The 16,362-nt window shown below is 37.7% G+C and overlaps 2 protein-coding genes across 11 annotated transcripts in view; both read left to right on the top strand.

Moving 5' to 3' along the window:
* SENP7 (SUMO specific peptidase 7) overlaps positions 1 to 13,042 on the top strand; it is a 37,708-nt gene extending 24,666 nt beyond the window's left edge. For all 9 annotated transcript variants that reach the window (XM_032677948.1, XM_032677950.1, XM_032677954.1 and 6 more), the window contains 11 exons: positions 974 to 1,236; positions 2,267 to 2,400; positions 3,550 to 3,666; positions 5,209 to 5,328; positions 6,253 to 6,345; positions 7,058 to 7,245; positions 7,659 to 7,711; positions 8,037 to 8,074; positions 8,299 to 8,367; positions 9,430 to 9,580; positions 10,813 to 13,042. In XM_032677948.1, the coding sequence (XP_032533839.1) occupies positions 974 to 1,236; positions 2,267 to 2,400; positions 3,550 to 3,666; positions 5,209 to 5,328; positions 6,253 to 6,345; positions 7,058 to 7,245; positions 7,659 to 7,711; positions 8,037 to 8,074; positions 8,299 to 8,367; positions 9,430 to 9,580; positions 10,813 to 10,950 (1,364 nt within the window). In that variant the 3' untranslated portion in view covers positions 10,951 to 13,042. The remainder of the gene's footprint in view (positions 1 to 973; positions 1,237 to 2,266; positions 2,401 to 3,549; positions 3,667 to 5,208; positions 5,329 to 6,252; positions 6,346 to 7,057; positions 7,246 to 7,658; positions 7,712 to 8,036; positions 8,075 to 8,298; positions 8,368 to 9,429; positions 9,581 to 10,812) is intronic.
* Positions 10,978 to 16,362, top strand: part of IMPG2 (interphotoreceptor matrix proteoglycan 2) — a 61,219-nt gene continuing 55,834 nt past the window's right edge. For both annotated transcript variants that reach the window (XM_032677940.1, XM_032677939.1), the window contains exons 1-2: positions 10,978 to 11,085; positions 13,074 to 13,272. In XM_032677940.1, coding sequence (XP_032533831.1) covers positions 13,236 to 13,272 — 37 coding nt within the window. In that variant the 5' untranslated portion in view covers positions 10,978 to 11,085; positions 13,074 to 13,235. The remainder of the gene's footprint in view (positions 11,086 to 13,073; positions 13,273 to 16,362) is intronic.

Here is a 16,362-nt window from a genome sequence, read left to right as displayed (position 1 = left end):
CAAAATAGCATCTACAAAAATGATAATGTCAGAGTTGCTGGTAATTTAGTAGTATGTATTCCCTGTACAGTCACCACCTGTATGAAGAAAAACTATAAGTAATGTTAGTTTAACATAAGGAGTGCAAGTAGTTTGAAGCAAAATGCTGAGTGAAATTTTAGCAGAGGGCTACCTTTAATTGATGTAAGTTTATTGAGGATACTGGTAGCTTCTGTAGACACAGTTTCCAGTGAAATGAGTGGAATCTGAGGCTGTGAGGCGTCTTTTACTCTTAGGTTTATTTACCTTGGTTACATTCTTGCTGAAGAAACCTTCTGCTCTGCCTTCTTAGTGTGTTAACATTAGAGGAAAATATAACTTGGTGCTGCTGACAGCCTGAAAGGGGTCAGAGGAGTTCCTCAGCCAGCAGAGTTAGAAAGGACTTTAGAAGACAAGATAGGCTGTGCTGATCAATGCACATGGAATGGCCAGACAAGTGTGATGACGAGCAAAGTATTTAGATGTGACTGGTCCTTTTTATGCCCTCTCTTTTCCCACACGTCTTCCTCCCCGAATCACCTGAATGCCTCCCTTTGCCTCCCTTTAGTTCTTCCCTTAATCCATATTAAATTCTTTGTAATCCCAAAATGCAATTCAGTATCAACCCCTTATCAGTTCAGAAAGTGCTCTAGCATCGACTTAGTGGGTTTCAGATCTGGACCCTTGGGCTGAGACTTTCCTGGGAAGGGCCCAGAGTGTGTTTGTCTTCCTCAAAGTCCTTAATTTGTGTTCCTACCTGTCATTTTGCTCCTGTGTTCCTCTGGGCTTATCAGGTGGGCCATTGGTGGGCTGATGACCCCTGTGATGAACCTGGTAGGGTATTATTTGGGCTCCCCTGCCTGCCATTGTCTCTCTGTGCTCCTTTGTGGATGTGCAAACAAGTTCTTATCGCATAGTCTAATAGTTAATACTAGCCATTCTCTCCTTTTTCCAGCCAAACCTGGTGAATTTGTATTTCTTGAATTGTCCCAACCACTCACAGAATGGGAAGAAGACAGACTGACTGAACTGATTACAGATGTGAGCAAGAAGAACAGAGCACCAGATCTCGCCGAGTTTTTGTCTTTGAAACAAGCATTTTCCTTGTTTAAGGATCTTTCTCCTGAAGAAAGCTCTTTTGTGAGATATCATAAGGATCTACTAAAGCAATATATGCCAAAAAAGAATACCTCTGATGCTCATGAACCTGCAGTTCAGGTTAGTGTGTAGCTGTTGCTTTATTTATCACCACCTGTTGGCATTCACACATTCTAGTCAATTTTCCATCAGCCTTCTTTCTTAATCCACGGCTCAAAAAAAATCAGTAGTGGTTGTTGCAAAATTTGCAGTCAACTAGGTTGTGTCCACAGAGGGAGAGTGTGTAGACCTCATCAGTGAGTAGCAAGTACCTATGCTTTAGATTGACTCATGGTTGTGTATATTTAGAATAGGGATTTCTTGCCCTTGTGGTGTCTCCAGGGCAGCAAGTGGGAGTTAATGAAGTTATGAGTGGTGGAGACATTTTTTGGTTGAGCTGGAAAGGCAGCAGAGGAGGAGCTGTGTATATTGCTCTCCAGACACCTCTAGATGTACTTTCAAGCTTCTCCACAACTTGAAATGCTGAATGATTCCTCAGGCTGCTGGGGAGATGTCTGTGCAAGTTAATGTGTTGTCATGGTTTAAACCCTCTGAGGAGTAAATGTCTAAATCCAACTCCACGTCATTACCACTTCAGAAATTACATATATTTGTTCCCACTAGTAAAAAGCACAGAGACAACAGATAAATATGATCCGTGAAACTGGAGACTTAAATAGTGAGCCAGCCAGTTCAAATCTGTATCATTTTTCAGGCAAATTGTTTCAGGGCTGGATTTTCAAACCTTCCAAGCACACACAGCTCCAAGTAAGACAGTCTTATACTTGTCTCCATCCTTTCAGATCATGTTTCTTTTCCAAAACCAATTCTGCATCACTTGACTAAATAATACTTGGACAGTTTTGAAGAGATTATGAACTAAAACCTGTCATCATTTTAAAAGATTCATTATTTTTTTTATTGCTTGAGTGGTGGCACATTTGCCTAAATCCTGAAGGTTACACTTTTGCTCTCCAGCAAGAATCTTCTTCAGTGATGCAGGTTACTCCTGTGGGCTTTAAGCTTGAATTTTCTGTATTCTGTTTTACATATGTATCAAGCTGTATAATGCTTTTTACTACTATTATTGTTTGTGGTTTTTTTCTTATAGGAATCAAACCTAAAAGTGATCAGGCCCAGTTATGCCCTTGCAAATAAGCAGAATAGTGGTTGCTATTCTATCTCTTTGTCCTCTGCACTGAATGAAGAATGGAAAGAAGTAAGAGAAACAGGAGCAGTTAAGAAGTAAGTAATATTTCATATACATGAGAAAGTAAAAGAAATTGAATAAATAAGTTGTTAAGTGAGGGCTTTTATTCCAACTGCCATTCTTTAGTTGATTTTGAAGTTGTGTGAAAGTTGCTTTTAGATATCTAAAATATCCCTAAGTCTAAGTGTAGTTATTCCTATTCCATCCTGATAGTTAACAGACAGGATTACAGAAAATCTCACAGAAACTGAAGAATACCTGAACTGTGACTACAAGGTCACATCATGGGTGCATCAATGGGGAGGGTAGGGACCTCATGGGTTCTGTAAGTGTCCATCTAAGTCCATCTTAGCAGAACTATTGCTAACTTAAGATGAGCCTTTTTTAAAATCTAAACTATGTTTTCTTTCACTGTGTCACACACTATTTATAACTCACGTGTCAGAGAGTTTACTTATTAGTACAGGAGCTTGGTTGAAAAAAGACACTAGTGTATCAAGATGCTGGGAGAGCACTGACGTGCCCTCAGTTCTGTCTGCACTTGCCTCTTAGTCCTCATACTTGTAGTACAGCAAACATTACCGGATTAAATTGCTCTTAAGAACTCTTGCCTTTTGCTGTCACTGTTTCTACTGACAGTTGGTTTTGCTTCTTCAACAGCAAAAATGCTCAGTTCATGGATCCAGTTAATTAATATCATTTTTAATCTGGAGCCTTTTACGTACATTTAAAATACTACTGGTAGGAGTAACTTGGGCAGTTTTAAACCACTTACAAATACATATGCTACATGAGGTGTAAGCCCAAGTTCTCTGACTGGAAATGTGGGAGTCCTTGTTGGGCTGTTCATTCAGACCATTTGTCCCCTAGTATTTCTTCACATTTTATATAGCCATTTATCAACTACTTTTATGAAGAATAGAAAAACAAGATGAAGGTAAAAAATAGTCTCCTTTCAAAAGTTTTTCTCAAAGTTTCAGTGTGCATTGGAGTGAGTATTTCTTTTGAAACACTTAGCTATTGGTAGAAGAAATGGTAAAGGGCTTTTGAGTTAGCCAACAATTTCAAGCACTACTACTTTTAACAGGTTTTCTAGAAAATCTTCTACGTGTGAAACAGCCATACTAAGAAGAATGTCATGTAAAGCAGTTTGTCACTGTTATCACATGATTTATGTTTTCTAGTTTAATTGTTTACCCGCCCCCACCTGCAAAGGGAGGACTGGGAGTCACAAGAGAAGACCTAGAGTGCTTAGAATATGGAGAGTTTCTCAATGATGTCATCATTGATTTCTATCTTAAGTAAGTAATCACAGTCCTGCTTGTACCCTTCTTTCTAGGGCCCGATCTGGACTTGAATGTTACTGTAAATGTTGGTCACTAAACACAATACAACAATTTCAGGAGTAGAGTGTGATGAATGTGTATGTTGGACTTTTCTAAAAGCTTTTTTATATTCTTAGCAGTTTTATTTGTTTTAATTTAATTCTTTTTGTCCCTCTAAAGAGCTGTGATATAATCCAGACAGAATAAATGAAGGAAAAAAAGCCTTTTGGTGACCTTACACAACAGAAAGTGCTGAGCAGTGTTAAGTAGGCAGTTGAACAAAGTAGATCGTCTGCACTAGTTTATTTTATTTACTAAGTTTGCATGAAGTGGAGCATCCTCTGCCATTCTTTGCAATTTCAGGCATTTTTCTGATGCAGATCTCCTGCAGAAAGGAATATAGCTAATACTTCTTGAGGAAGTTGTGCTTGGCCGAGCTACTCCATGCCACCCTGCTAAAATTGCTTGTGAAAGCAATTTTTCAAAAACTGGCACTGTGGCCACCTTTCCCTAAAGTTGATGTTTATTTTCACTCTGTTGACTTAGACCTAAGAAGAATTCTGGTTCGTTGAAGGTCGTCAGCAAGAATTCCATTTTACTTGGCATCCAGATGGCTGAAGGAGCAGGAGCCATAGGAAGCCTTGTCTAAAGGAGTGAGAAAGGCGATGTGTTACAAAGTGTTTCAATGGGATATTGCAGCAGACCCCCCTCTTGTATTTTACCCTGAAATAGAAATAAATAACGCAGCATGGTCCTCTCAACAGCTGTAGCTTCATCTCAACAGAAAAGAAAGATTTAAATTAAAGAATTTAATGCAATCATTGCAAAAACTTCTCTGCTTTTAAAATTTGTTAGACTTCCCACATTCTCAGTTTTCATTGTGTTGCAAGTTGTATCATGTATGACTGTGTTTCCCAAGTCATCAGATGAAGCTAGAGGCACCTTGTGTAGGATAACTGCAATTATGAGAGCTTTGGTCTTCTAGGATGACAGAAGAAACACTCAAGCTGACGTTTATAGTGAAATTATTGGCAGTGAAATAATAAGTACTTGTAGAATATTTGACTTAACTTTCACATGCTTAAATTGTCTGTTTTACTTCTTCAGGTTATTGTACTGACCTTTGCATGTTGTGCTATGCTTTTTGTACATGCAGGAGTATAGCACTCCATAGGTTTATAGTTGGTCAGGTTTTAAGCCTGTCTGAATTGCAAGGGCTAGATACCTAACGTTTAAAATAAATTCAGAAGCTTGAATACTGGAGCACAAACCTAGGACAAAAAATTATTATTGCATTCTTAGTAGTTGCTTGGCTGTTACACACTCTGATGTCCATGCATGTGAATAGTTAAAATAGAGCAGAGAGAAGAGTTTGGCGTGATTAGTGGCTGTGAAGACAACTGGTAGTAAGTATAACCTGAGTGTGATAAGTCATTAAAACAACTGTCCTTTTTTTATCAGTAATGGTAGTTTCTAGAAAAGGAATTTAATAATTTCCTTTTTTTTCCTCTTTGGTAGGTACCTGTTGTTGGAGAAGGCACCAAAACGTCTTGCTGACCGTACACACATTTTTAGCAGTTTCTTCTATAAGTGCCTGACCAGGACAGAAAAAACCTCTGAGGGGGACGTCAAAGTTTCGTAAGTTTGTTTTAGGTGCCATTGTGACCAGAAACAAGTTATCTATTTATGCCACTTGGAAGTTCTCCGGATCATCTACTGATTAGTACATGAAATAGTAATTGGTGTTCTCCAAAGGATTAGTGGTCGAATATTGTAACTCACAATTAAGTGTATTGGTGTTTTTCCTTAAAATCTACATGTGATTCATACTGAATATGAATGGAAATGTTATCACCTTTCTCCAACTTTATCTGAATCTTTACTTCAGACAGTTATTTATGTATTTGATATTTTTATCAGAAACTCAGAGCAAAGTTCTATGAAGTGTTGGTTTCTATTTCAACTTGTGCAAACTAAGAAAGCTGAAAATCTAAATTTAGTTTTCTTCTCAGAATTTTCTTATTCTCCTGTTATCATCTCCTCATGCTTTATGTCTGTAGAACTGGAAATGAAATGTGCTCCAGCACTTAAATCTCTGGACTGGAGGGAATCTGTTTCTCTTCTGTGTTTGCTGCAGGTGTGCTAGATGACCCTGTGCAAAGCATTTAGCTTTTTCCCTTCAAAAGATAAGGTCATATAGACAGGCCTTCAAAAGTGGCATTGGAAAGTTTAATTCATGGATGTTTTTATATTACTATAGATCTGGTTTTACACTGGTATTTAGATGAGATTTTTGCATTTAGTGTAGTAAATAATAATTACTTGATAAATAACTGCAAGAAATCCATTCAAATCTGAGTAATTTTTTTCCAGAACAGTTTGAGATGGTTCAGAAATAGCTTGTTTGTCACTTGGGCTCAGTGGTGTGCTGATTTATTTTTAATCTGTGGGGAAATTTCAAGGCTAAGTGAAAAACTGGGGAGGTGTAGGAGTCCTAATTCCTGTGCTTGCTTTAACTAAATAGAACAAAACCAAATAACAGTTGTCATTTGGTTTCTTCAGAGTGGCACAGAGAAGACACAGAAGAGTAAGAACATGGACTCGTCGTATAAATATCTTCAGTAAAGATTATATCTTTGTGCCTGTGAATGAGGAGTAAGTCTGTGTGTTTTCAACACTTTTTCTGATATTTAAAGATTTAAATATTTGGATGTTGTGGTGGTAAAAATTTATGGCTGTAAGGTTGGATCATTGGACGTGACACTTAAGATTTTGAAGAAATAACAGGTGTGAAATGGGTAATTTTGAAGTCTGTTCTAAAGACAAAATGCTTATTCAGTTGTCATTAGTAAACTTTGCACTTTTGGTGTTTATAAAAAGTAGTTTGTAAAAGTAGTCTGTGCCTTGACCTGGTTGAATAACTGACCTGGACATGGAAACTCTCTTGTAAAACTGAATAGTCATGGAGAGGTACATATGGAAAACAGGTGCAGAAAGAAATGAGGCTAAAGGTGTGCCATACCTTCAGCTATATTCAAAACTGGAATCACCATCACAGATTATTACTTTTTTCTTTTTCCTTACATTTTGGGATGGGTGCTCAAACACTAATGAATTGCTGTGAATTTTTGGGGGTTTTTTTTCAAAGGAATTGATGCTGATTTTTGCTGTTATGCCACAATGCAAAGTGAAAAAATAAATGAGAGGATTGGTATGAGATGCCCATAAAGGAACATGGCAATGATGGTTATGTATCACAGAACAGTTGCTCATGAGCTCTCAGTATTATAAAAGCTTTTCATAGCCTTTTGAGAACCAAATGTTACACAGTTTTGACTTTTTTCCCCGTCTCCCTCCTGCTGGGCAGGTCTCATTGGTACATTGCAGTTATCTGTTTCCCTTGGTTAGAAGAAGCTGTGTATGAGGAGTGTCCCCATCAGAATTCCTTATCTCACCAGTCTCCACTTCGATCAGAGAGTGAGAACACTAGACCTGGTTCAGTGTTCTTCAAGGGTGAAGAAGAAATGGATTCTAACAGAATTTTGTTCTCAAAAGGTAGGTAATCTAGAAAAGAATGATGTCAAGCGATATACAGTTCTAATAGTGTTTTAATCCTTGAAGGAGGGAAATTAAGTAAGAGATAGTTTTTAGGATATCAAGACTGGTGAGTTTGTTTTTATATTACCATGCATAGCAAGGACTGCAAGTTACCTGCAACTCTGGAAAATACTGGAAGGGACATGTAAAATTAGTGATGATTGGGAAGTCATTTCAGTAAGAATTTTATCAGGAAAATTAGCCTCAGTAACTCTGCTTTTGAACATTCAGGTGGGAATGTTCAAAATTAGTTTATAAATTAGTTCTTCCCTATCATATTTTGAATACTAATAATCAGGAACTTGAAAATAAAAAAATTTTGGTTAGAAAATATTTTCTTAAAGACTTACTAATTTGTTCTTTTGTACTAGGTGGCAATGAAATTGCTGCTGCTGCTTCAGTTCTAGATTCAGCTATTTCTAAAGTAAGTACCTTTTTGTACTGACAGAGAAAATGTATTGCTCTGATTCTGAAGGCTGTGAGACTTTGACCAAGTGATTTTGCATCATCTTTTTTGCAGTAGCTATCAGTGTTTGCGTAGCCTGCAGTATGTGCAAGACATTTTTGATTAGCCTTAAGTCCTCCTTTGCCTACCTATGTTGCTCTGCTATGCTTTCACATGTTTTTAAAAATGATTTATCTGTCTTTCTGAAATGAGAGCTTCTCTCACTACCTTTATATTTATGAAAATGGTAGTTTGTAATTGCTGTTGGTTTCTTTAAAGATTATTTTCTTTTTTTTTCTCTCAGATCTCCCTAAGTAATTCCAAAAGGCAGATTTGTAAAAGGTATGTTTCGGTTTTCTTTCTAATTTTGTAACATTAAATTGCATTAAGAAATTCTGCAGTAATTCAGTTTTCATAAAACCACAGCTGTAGGTACTTGTCCATTTTTACCACATTGGTTCAGATATTGATGCTCTTGGTAAGCTCTATTCAAATAAAATACTTGCTTCAGTAGTGTGATAATGAAAGACTGCAATGATTTGTTTGTTTATTTTTGTTGTATACAGGCCTTGTATACTCATCTTAGATTCTTTGAAAGCTGGTTCTGTGCAGAAAACAGTTCAGCTTTTGAGAGAGTAAGTACAGTTTCCATCCTTTAACAAGAGGTGCTGCTGGTCATATGTCTGTATTCAAAATACTTTTCTCTATAAAGGTGTATATTTCTAATGCTAAAGGAAAATCCAGGAAGAGTCACAACAAAGAAAACTATGACGACAATACAGAGGCTTCCATGAAAAGCTTGTCTTTATTCTGCAGTGCAAATATAATGCAAAACTGTAAAATGGACAGTTTTTAAAACTGGAAAAAAAAGAGAAGTACTGGGGTTTTTGTTGTTGAGGGGTGGGAGAGTTTATCCCATCCAGTTGAGTAATTGAGGGTGTTTTTAAGGGTGGAAAAACATTTTTTAAAACTAATACTTTGAAATTTAAGTTTTGGTTTTCCAAAAGGCTGATGTTCATTGTTTTGATGGCAGTTACAGAATTACAGTGTTAAATCCACTCCTATGTATGTGCAAAAATGTAGAAAGTAGACTGAAGCTGTCTAAAAGCTTGATATGTCAGTATAGTTAGAGTGGAATGGTATTATTTGTTTTGAAAAATGAGAGTAAAAATATATTCAGTCTTTTATGTGATAAGTATGTAAGTATTGGAAGAATGTCCTAAAAATTTCAGTACTTTTACATGTTCCTCGTTACTTTGACATCTATCAACAACTTTTTAAAAAGTTGTTAGATATTTGAATCAAAACAGAATTGTTCATTTTCTGCTGGCCCTCTAGGATGAATCCAGGAAGAATCTATGTGATAGCCAGGAAAGATTCCTGGAGTTATTCCTTAAGATTTAAAAATGTTATGGTATCCTAATAGCTCAAAGAAATTCAGCACTAATAACTGTTTTTAAGTAATATCATGCCTATTTCTGTTTTGTATATTTCTTATTATGTGGTAGAGATGCCTCTGAGTGCAGTAGAATATTGAATAGTTGAAATAGTGTATAAATTTCTTTGACAGGTTCTGTTAAAAATAAATTGATTAAAGCTATTGTAGCTTTTTAGCCAGCTCTGGAACAATAATGAATAGTATCCCCAAAAAACTGAGCTATTTCTCAAGTATTTCAACTGATTGCTTTCTCTTGTAGGTACCTTGAAATGGAATGGGAAGCTAAGCGAAAAACACATCGGGAATTCAGTAAATCAACAATGATTGACCTGTGTCCCAGAGTGCCTAAACAAGATAACAGCAGTGATTGTGGGGTCTATTTGCTGCAATATGTGGAAAGCTTTTTCCAGGTACAAATCAAAACTACCTTCCCCTTTCCACCAAATTACCTTAAACCCCAAAAATGTATTTTTGAAGGAAATAGCCAGACACAGAAGTCTGTGAGGCACAGTGTTAGAAGCGTCAAAGCCATTCGAAGAAGAGGAGATTAAACCCATTCTTCACATAGTGGCTGGGATCTTTACATCTGGTTTCTCATCTGTCTGTCAGCAAACATTTCTGACCCTGTAGTTAAATGTTGCTTTTACTTTGACACATTCAATATCCCTAAGTATTTGGGTGTATTTGGAGTCTATTTCATGTATGTATCTTTGCATCAGTTCTTGTAGCATCTAAAATTTTGGTCAGCTTGTGCACTGGCCTTTGAGTGACTCTGCAGGCAGCAGCTTCTGGAGTGAGTGAGGGGATAATTCTTAAAAGGGAATGCACAGACCTAAGGGAGCCTCTCTTTTTGTTCAGCACATACCTTTAGAGATCTGCAGATCCTGGGCTTCAGGCACTGCCTTCTAGGATGTCCCCAAGTCTTCCTCATCCTGATCCAGAGCACTGCCCTCTTGCTCTGTCCTTTGAATGGCTGTGCTTGCTTGGTGCTTAGACGTGTGGTCCACATTCTCTGAGATTCCTGTGCATGCAAAGCCTTGTGTGGGGCCTTGGACAGCGGACAGGTTTTTCTTCTGTGGGAGAACAGATTGCCATTCCAAAGCACCTGTACACTAATGCACACAGTGTGGGGGATAAACGTGAGGAATTGCAGATCTGCATGCAGTTGCAGGGCTAAGATCTTGCTGGGTTCGTGGGGATGTTGTGAGATACCTCATGTGGCAGGTGTGCCACGATGGATAGATAAGATTCTTCAGAAAGGACAGGCAGGGAAGACAGGGAGGTAGAGTTGCCCTTGATGTGAGAGCAGCTGGAATGCATGAATCTCTGCCTTGGGTTGGATGAGAAGCCATCTGAGAGTTTATGGGTAGTGACTAAAGAGCAGGCTAATACGGGTGACATAGTAGTGGGCATCTGCTGTAGGCCACCTGATCAAGAAGTGGAACCATGAGTACCTTTTGGTAAGGGTATGTATATAAGTGATTATGATGGAGGAACTGGAATTTGACTTTGAAGCCTGTCACACTCATGTGGGAACTTGTTTGTGCCTCCTTGGTCTCAGCAGCAGTGGAAGGGTTTGAAATTCTTTTTGAAGGTTGCTTTGGGAAATTCATGCCATAAATATTCCTTTTTCTGTCACTAGAACCCCATAGTTAACTTTGAAGAGCCACTGCATCTGGAGGATTGGTTCCCTCGTCAGCTAATCAGAAGCAAAAGAGAAGAAATTCGTGACCTGATCTTGCAACTGCACTTTCAACAGCATAGTGGCAGCAGCAGCTAATAAATCTAATAAGGCAGACCTAGCAAAGGACACTGCTGTATAAAGTAACTGGAACTCTGCCTAGAAGCACTTGGTCTCTCCCTGCCTTGCAAGGAAGACAGAAAAAACCCACAAAAAGTATTTTTTGTTCAGCATGTATTTATTTAAAGATTTTTTTTTTCAATGGTGTTGTGTGGTCTTAGAATGTTGGGGGGGGGAAGGGAGAGGGTTGTAACTAAGAGTGTAAATATAAGTTAAAGCTAATGCACATGGATTGCTAATTGAACCTTTGTTTGGCATATGAAAGCTGCTTACAGGTATGTGCCACAAGGATATAAAAATACTTTCATCTTTTGGAGCCTTTTCTTTGTATTTCTATATCAACGTGAATGGTATATAAACATAGAGTTGGCCCTGAAGACAGGATTTTGATCCTGTATGTGTCTTTTGATTTTGCAACTGATACTAATAGAGTGAATACTATGTATTGTTTTAATTTAAGGATGTAATATTGACTCTCTTTAGAGATTTATGTTTTTGTTTTGTTTCTGATTATATACAGACATAATCCGCATGTGTGAGAAAATTCTGCCAAGATTTGAGGCTGAGTTTTGGTGTATTTTTTATTAGTATTATTTCCCTCCCTGTCATTTTCTTCATAAAAATGAGTTTCCAGGAGTGGAAGACATTTGCTTGAGAGTGACTGTTGAAATACTTTGAAGTCAAGAGTGGATTTTTTTTTAAGTATTTTTTATTATTATTTTTCTTATCAGATTTCAAAAGACAACTTGCTCTCAAAGTACATGCCAATACGATATGTGTAGGCAGTAGATTTTTAATGCTGTTCACCTATTTTTTGGGAATAATTTCTACAAATCTTATGGTATCACCTGCATTAGCAAGGCAAGCGGGCTGTGCCTTAACAACCTCAAAAGTCTGAGGGGTTTTACTGAAAATTAAGCTCAATAGGTTTGTGTGATATGTCTTTAAGATATGTTATTTACATATAAGAAACAGGATTTACACTTCGCTTAGGAGAATTACATAAAGATGCCTGAATATTGAGTATTTGAACTCAGACTTGATTTGATAAACTAGCACAAGTTTATCAGTCTGCCTACGTATTTATGTACTTTTTGTCAAATAGTGATCACATAAAATTTTAATAACATTTTCGTGTGCACACTTTTTCCTGTACTTACTGCACGATAGAAGGTGATCATTTTAAGAGGATGTTTTCTCCTGTTCTCCATTGTAAGTTCAAGTGTCGTCTCACCCTTCAGAAGGTGTGTCAGATAACCACAAAAGCCACTTGTGTCATGAAATAATCTACAAAACCAGAGCTCTTAAAGCTGGAAGTAGGATAGAGAGTTAAAATAAGAATTGAGGGCAACCCAAAGATGCGAACATTTTTATGTTGTTGCAGAATTCTCAGGGCCCCTTCCCTCAAGACAGAGTAACTCTGAAACCAAGCACTTGGAAAATCCAGTTATTACTTCAGGTTCTGTACAGTCATCCAACACCTCCCCACCCCCCCTTATTGTTTCTCAAACTAGGAAGCATTCTTGCTGGAGCAGAGAGGCAATTTGAAAACAAAGCAATTTGCTGAGCGCAGTTACCTTCTGTATAGCTGTGAGCAGCCTAGTACAGTTACTGTATGTTTTTTGTCTTTGTTTCTACTTTAATTCTGTAGTTTGTCACTACCCCTCCTCCCCTCCACCCCACCAATAGCTCTCCCTCTCATCCTGGAGTCTGTGTCTTTCAGTACCTAAATCACAACACCAGCATTACTTACAAGGTTGATCTGTGTATTTATTGTAAAACAAATGAAAGATAAAATGCAGAAATATGTGCCCTTTGTTAATTGATGAATATTTTCAGTGTTTCCTTATGAAAAATAGTTTAGGCTTTTTCTTATGGTAAAGTTAGTTTTTATCATCAAGTGACTTGTTCTTTTTCAGATTGACTGGTTTATAGATGTTTAAAAGCAAAAATAATGTACAAAATTTTCTAAATTGATTTTATAGCATGAAAGGATTGGCTTTTTAGATTTGCTACATATGTGCTATGAGAATGCCAATGCATTTGATATTAAAATTGCCTCCAGAAGTTACTGAATGTGATTGTTACTGTTCTTTTCCCAGCTGCCACAAATAACCCATAAGTGAAAGATAGGCCGTCTTGCTACTTTTAAGGAGTATACAGAGTATGTGTCTCTGAGCGAAAATGTCTGTCAAAGGCACTATTGGACCACCAGCTGCAATCCATCCTATTCCAGCCATTTGCATTTACCAGGTATGTGGTAAATGCTGGGAAGTGTCTGTGGAAGAAGTTACTCTCCAAGTACTTTAGTACTTCCTTTTTATTTGCTAACATTCCCGAAAGTTAACTTTTATCACGTGTAAGGCACCAGTCTGACTCAGGGACCCTTTTGCACATTCCTGTGTTTCCATTTCCTGTATTAACCCCTGTTTAACTGAAATGGTAGAGTGACATGATACTTCAAAGCAAACCAATCTTTGTAAGACTTTATCCTAAGCTCTGTAATTTTGGTTTTAAGGCAGTCTGTTGTACCCAAAGTGTGAAATGTAACTATCTATTTCGTTCTACATTCTGTCTTCGTGGGACCAGAAGGTGGCTTGCATGAAGAAATCTGAGCCATGGAGATCCATTTAAGGTACCGTTGGCAAGCACAACACAAGATCTTTCAGGAAAAATATTTAAAAAACCTAAGATTTCATCAAGAACTGGAGAAGTGAACTTGCAAGTGTGAGATTTTTTTTTTTTTTTTTTTTTTTTTTTTTTTTAAAGCATCCAGGGACTACTGTGTTTTTCCTCTGGAATTGCAGGCATAGATTCATCACAGTCCATCTGTGCTTTTGTGGAACTTGCCTCCTAGAACTTGACCCTGAGATGAGCTTGCAGTACCAAAATAATAAAAGCTTGAAGACCACAGTATTAACACTTTTATCTTGGTTATGGCAAAGAAGCAGAATTTTGCTTCTGACAAGCCCCCTGCCTGCCCCTCCCCTGTTTCCCACCCAAAAAAACCCCCAACTGTTTCCAGATGGAAAAGCAGGAATGAGACTTGAGAGGTCTCAGTATTGAAAATGTGTCGAATAAGGCCAAGACTAAGCAATAATTCTGTTCAACAAAATTGAAGTTGGAAATACTGTTCAAAGATGAACACTGGGATCATCTTTGGCTGTTGAACACAGTAAGAGATTTCTGATCAACAATTCAGAAAAGGAGGAATGCTGAGAATAGGTCTACATTACACAAACAGAGTAGATAATGAAGCGTGAGTTTAATTTGGTTGACCTCACTTCCTAATTTTTCTGCTCCAAATACTTCACAACACTACACAACGGAAGAGATGTCAGTACAACAGGCTCTGGGGAGCTGAATTTGGTCAGCTGGATGTTTAAACAGCCTCAAAATGCATTTATTCTTGAGAGGTGGTTCACCAGAGAACTCTCCAAGAGCACAGGTAAAAAGTGGTGATGGTAAAATGCTTGGCAACAGCAGCCACAGCAGCTGAACAACTGAAGAGGTTTTGTCTAACCTAATTGCCTCAGCTAAACTGATTAGGAATTTTGTTGCTGAATCCTGTCAGATGCCATAAAATCAGTTGCTGTATCCAGTCACAGGAGGCAATTTATAATCTTGATATTAAACCACATGAGCTTGGAGATAGTGGGTGTCTGCTGTGATGTGGTTCTTTATTAGAGGCATTTTCATTCAAGTGTACCTTTATTTTGTATTTTGTAGTTACAGATGAGTGAACATTTTGAATAAATTGCATTTGAACAACAAGGACGTTATTTGGAACAGCATATGTGCTGTAGCAGAATTTCAGCAAGCATTACCCTGTAGAGAACTATAATTCAACTAATCACATTTGCTATATGAAAGTGCACGTCATTTCTTCTCAGAAATATAAACTGTCAGAAAACTGTCTTTATTTTGGAGGTACTGGGTGACCTTGGCCTGTTTCATCACTAGAATTACACTTCCCTTTTTTTCTCATTCAGCAAGAATATGCTTTACCTGAATAGTTTCGAACAGATACAACTTGGCTGCTGGAAATGAAGGATTACACATCTTCTGGTACAAAATTTTACTGTAAAGACTGTAGTCAAATCAATGAAGGAGCTAATTTTCCACAGTTACTTTGGAAATCTATTGCAAGAGTTATTTTGCTTGCTTTAAGGAACTTCAGATGATGATTGTATTTTTAGTTATGCCTTTTGCTATTGTATATGTAGGAGATTTTCAGCTGTTCCAAATCTCCATTTCAGTGCTGAAATCAGTTGAATTGAAAATTGATAGCTTGAACTAATATTAATAAAACTGAATTTAAATTTTTAAAATATTTTATTACACAGAAGCTGACATAGCCATACTATAGAAAGCAAATTTTGACAGAGATACAACAAGTTGGGTTTTATACTATTCACATTCTCAGTGCCTTTGAGTACTTTGCTGATGAAACAGCAATGCTATAAATCTAAAAACTCTCTAGGAAAACTTTTAATTGGGTTTCATACTTTTACTGAAGTATGTGTGTTCTGAGAATTGTCTGTAAAAGGATTAGTTGTCACATATTCTGGGCACCATTGCAAGACTGGTCCTGTGCCGTTCAGTTTTCAGCTCCAGTGTGGTGACTGCACTTGATGATGCTGCCAGCATTGTAGTTAGCTTGACAGAGACAGACTAGCTCAACAGTGATGGTTTGATAGATCAAAAATGTCTGATTCTAAGAAAACTGAGGTCGTTTGAGTAACTCAGTGGTTAAACTGAAAGTGTAATGTAATAGGTTTGGGGGGGGGGGACCCTAAAGAACATATGTTGGTGTTTTGAAAAATGCCATCTGGAATCTGTTCCATGTCAGAAGACAGAGCCTAAAAACAAAGGTGATTTTATTTGATTCCTGTCAGTGTCATATATATATATATAGTACTGATAATTCCTGATATGTGAGTTCCTGGGAGCTCAGAAGAGCAGCTGGAAGAGAGGAGTGAGCACTGTATGCTTAAGCTGCTCTGTATAAAAGCTCTGCAGACAGATACCTGGGAAGCCTTGGGAATCCAGCTTTGAAATGCTTACACAAAACCACTACCAAAAATAGTCTCTTCAGACAAAACAGCAGTTTGTTCAGATGGATCTGAACACAGTAACCAGCAAGTCCTGAGTACCACTACCCAGGAGACAGCCCTGGAGATCTCCTAGTCGTCTGAATACAGCCTGCCATTGCAGGACAGCTTCCGTACACGTTTCCACAACGACCTGACCCCGGACAGGATGTGCTCCTGAGAGTGCTACTGCTTTCCAGTACTCTCTCCTTTCTGTACTTGTCCTTAGCTGATGATCTCTTCAGGTGTCTACACTGATTTGTTCCTACTGCTTGCGTCAGGTAATACCTGAACAGAG

Source organism: Chiroxiphia lanceolata, chromosome 2 (assembly GCF_009829145.1).
Source record: "Chiroxiphia lanceolata isolate bChiLan1 chromosome 2, bChiLan1.pri, whole genome shotgun sequence".
NCBI classification, from domain to species: Eukaryota; Metazoa; Chordata; class Aves; order Passeriformes; family Pipridae; genus Chiroxiphia; species Chiroxiphia lanceolata.
The sequence above is the reverse complement of the archived record's forward strand: the minus strand, read 5'-3'. Positions and strand labels throughout refer to the sequence as shown.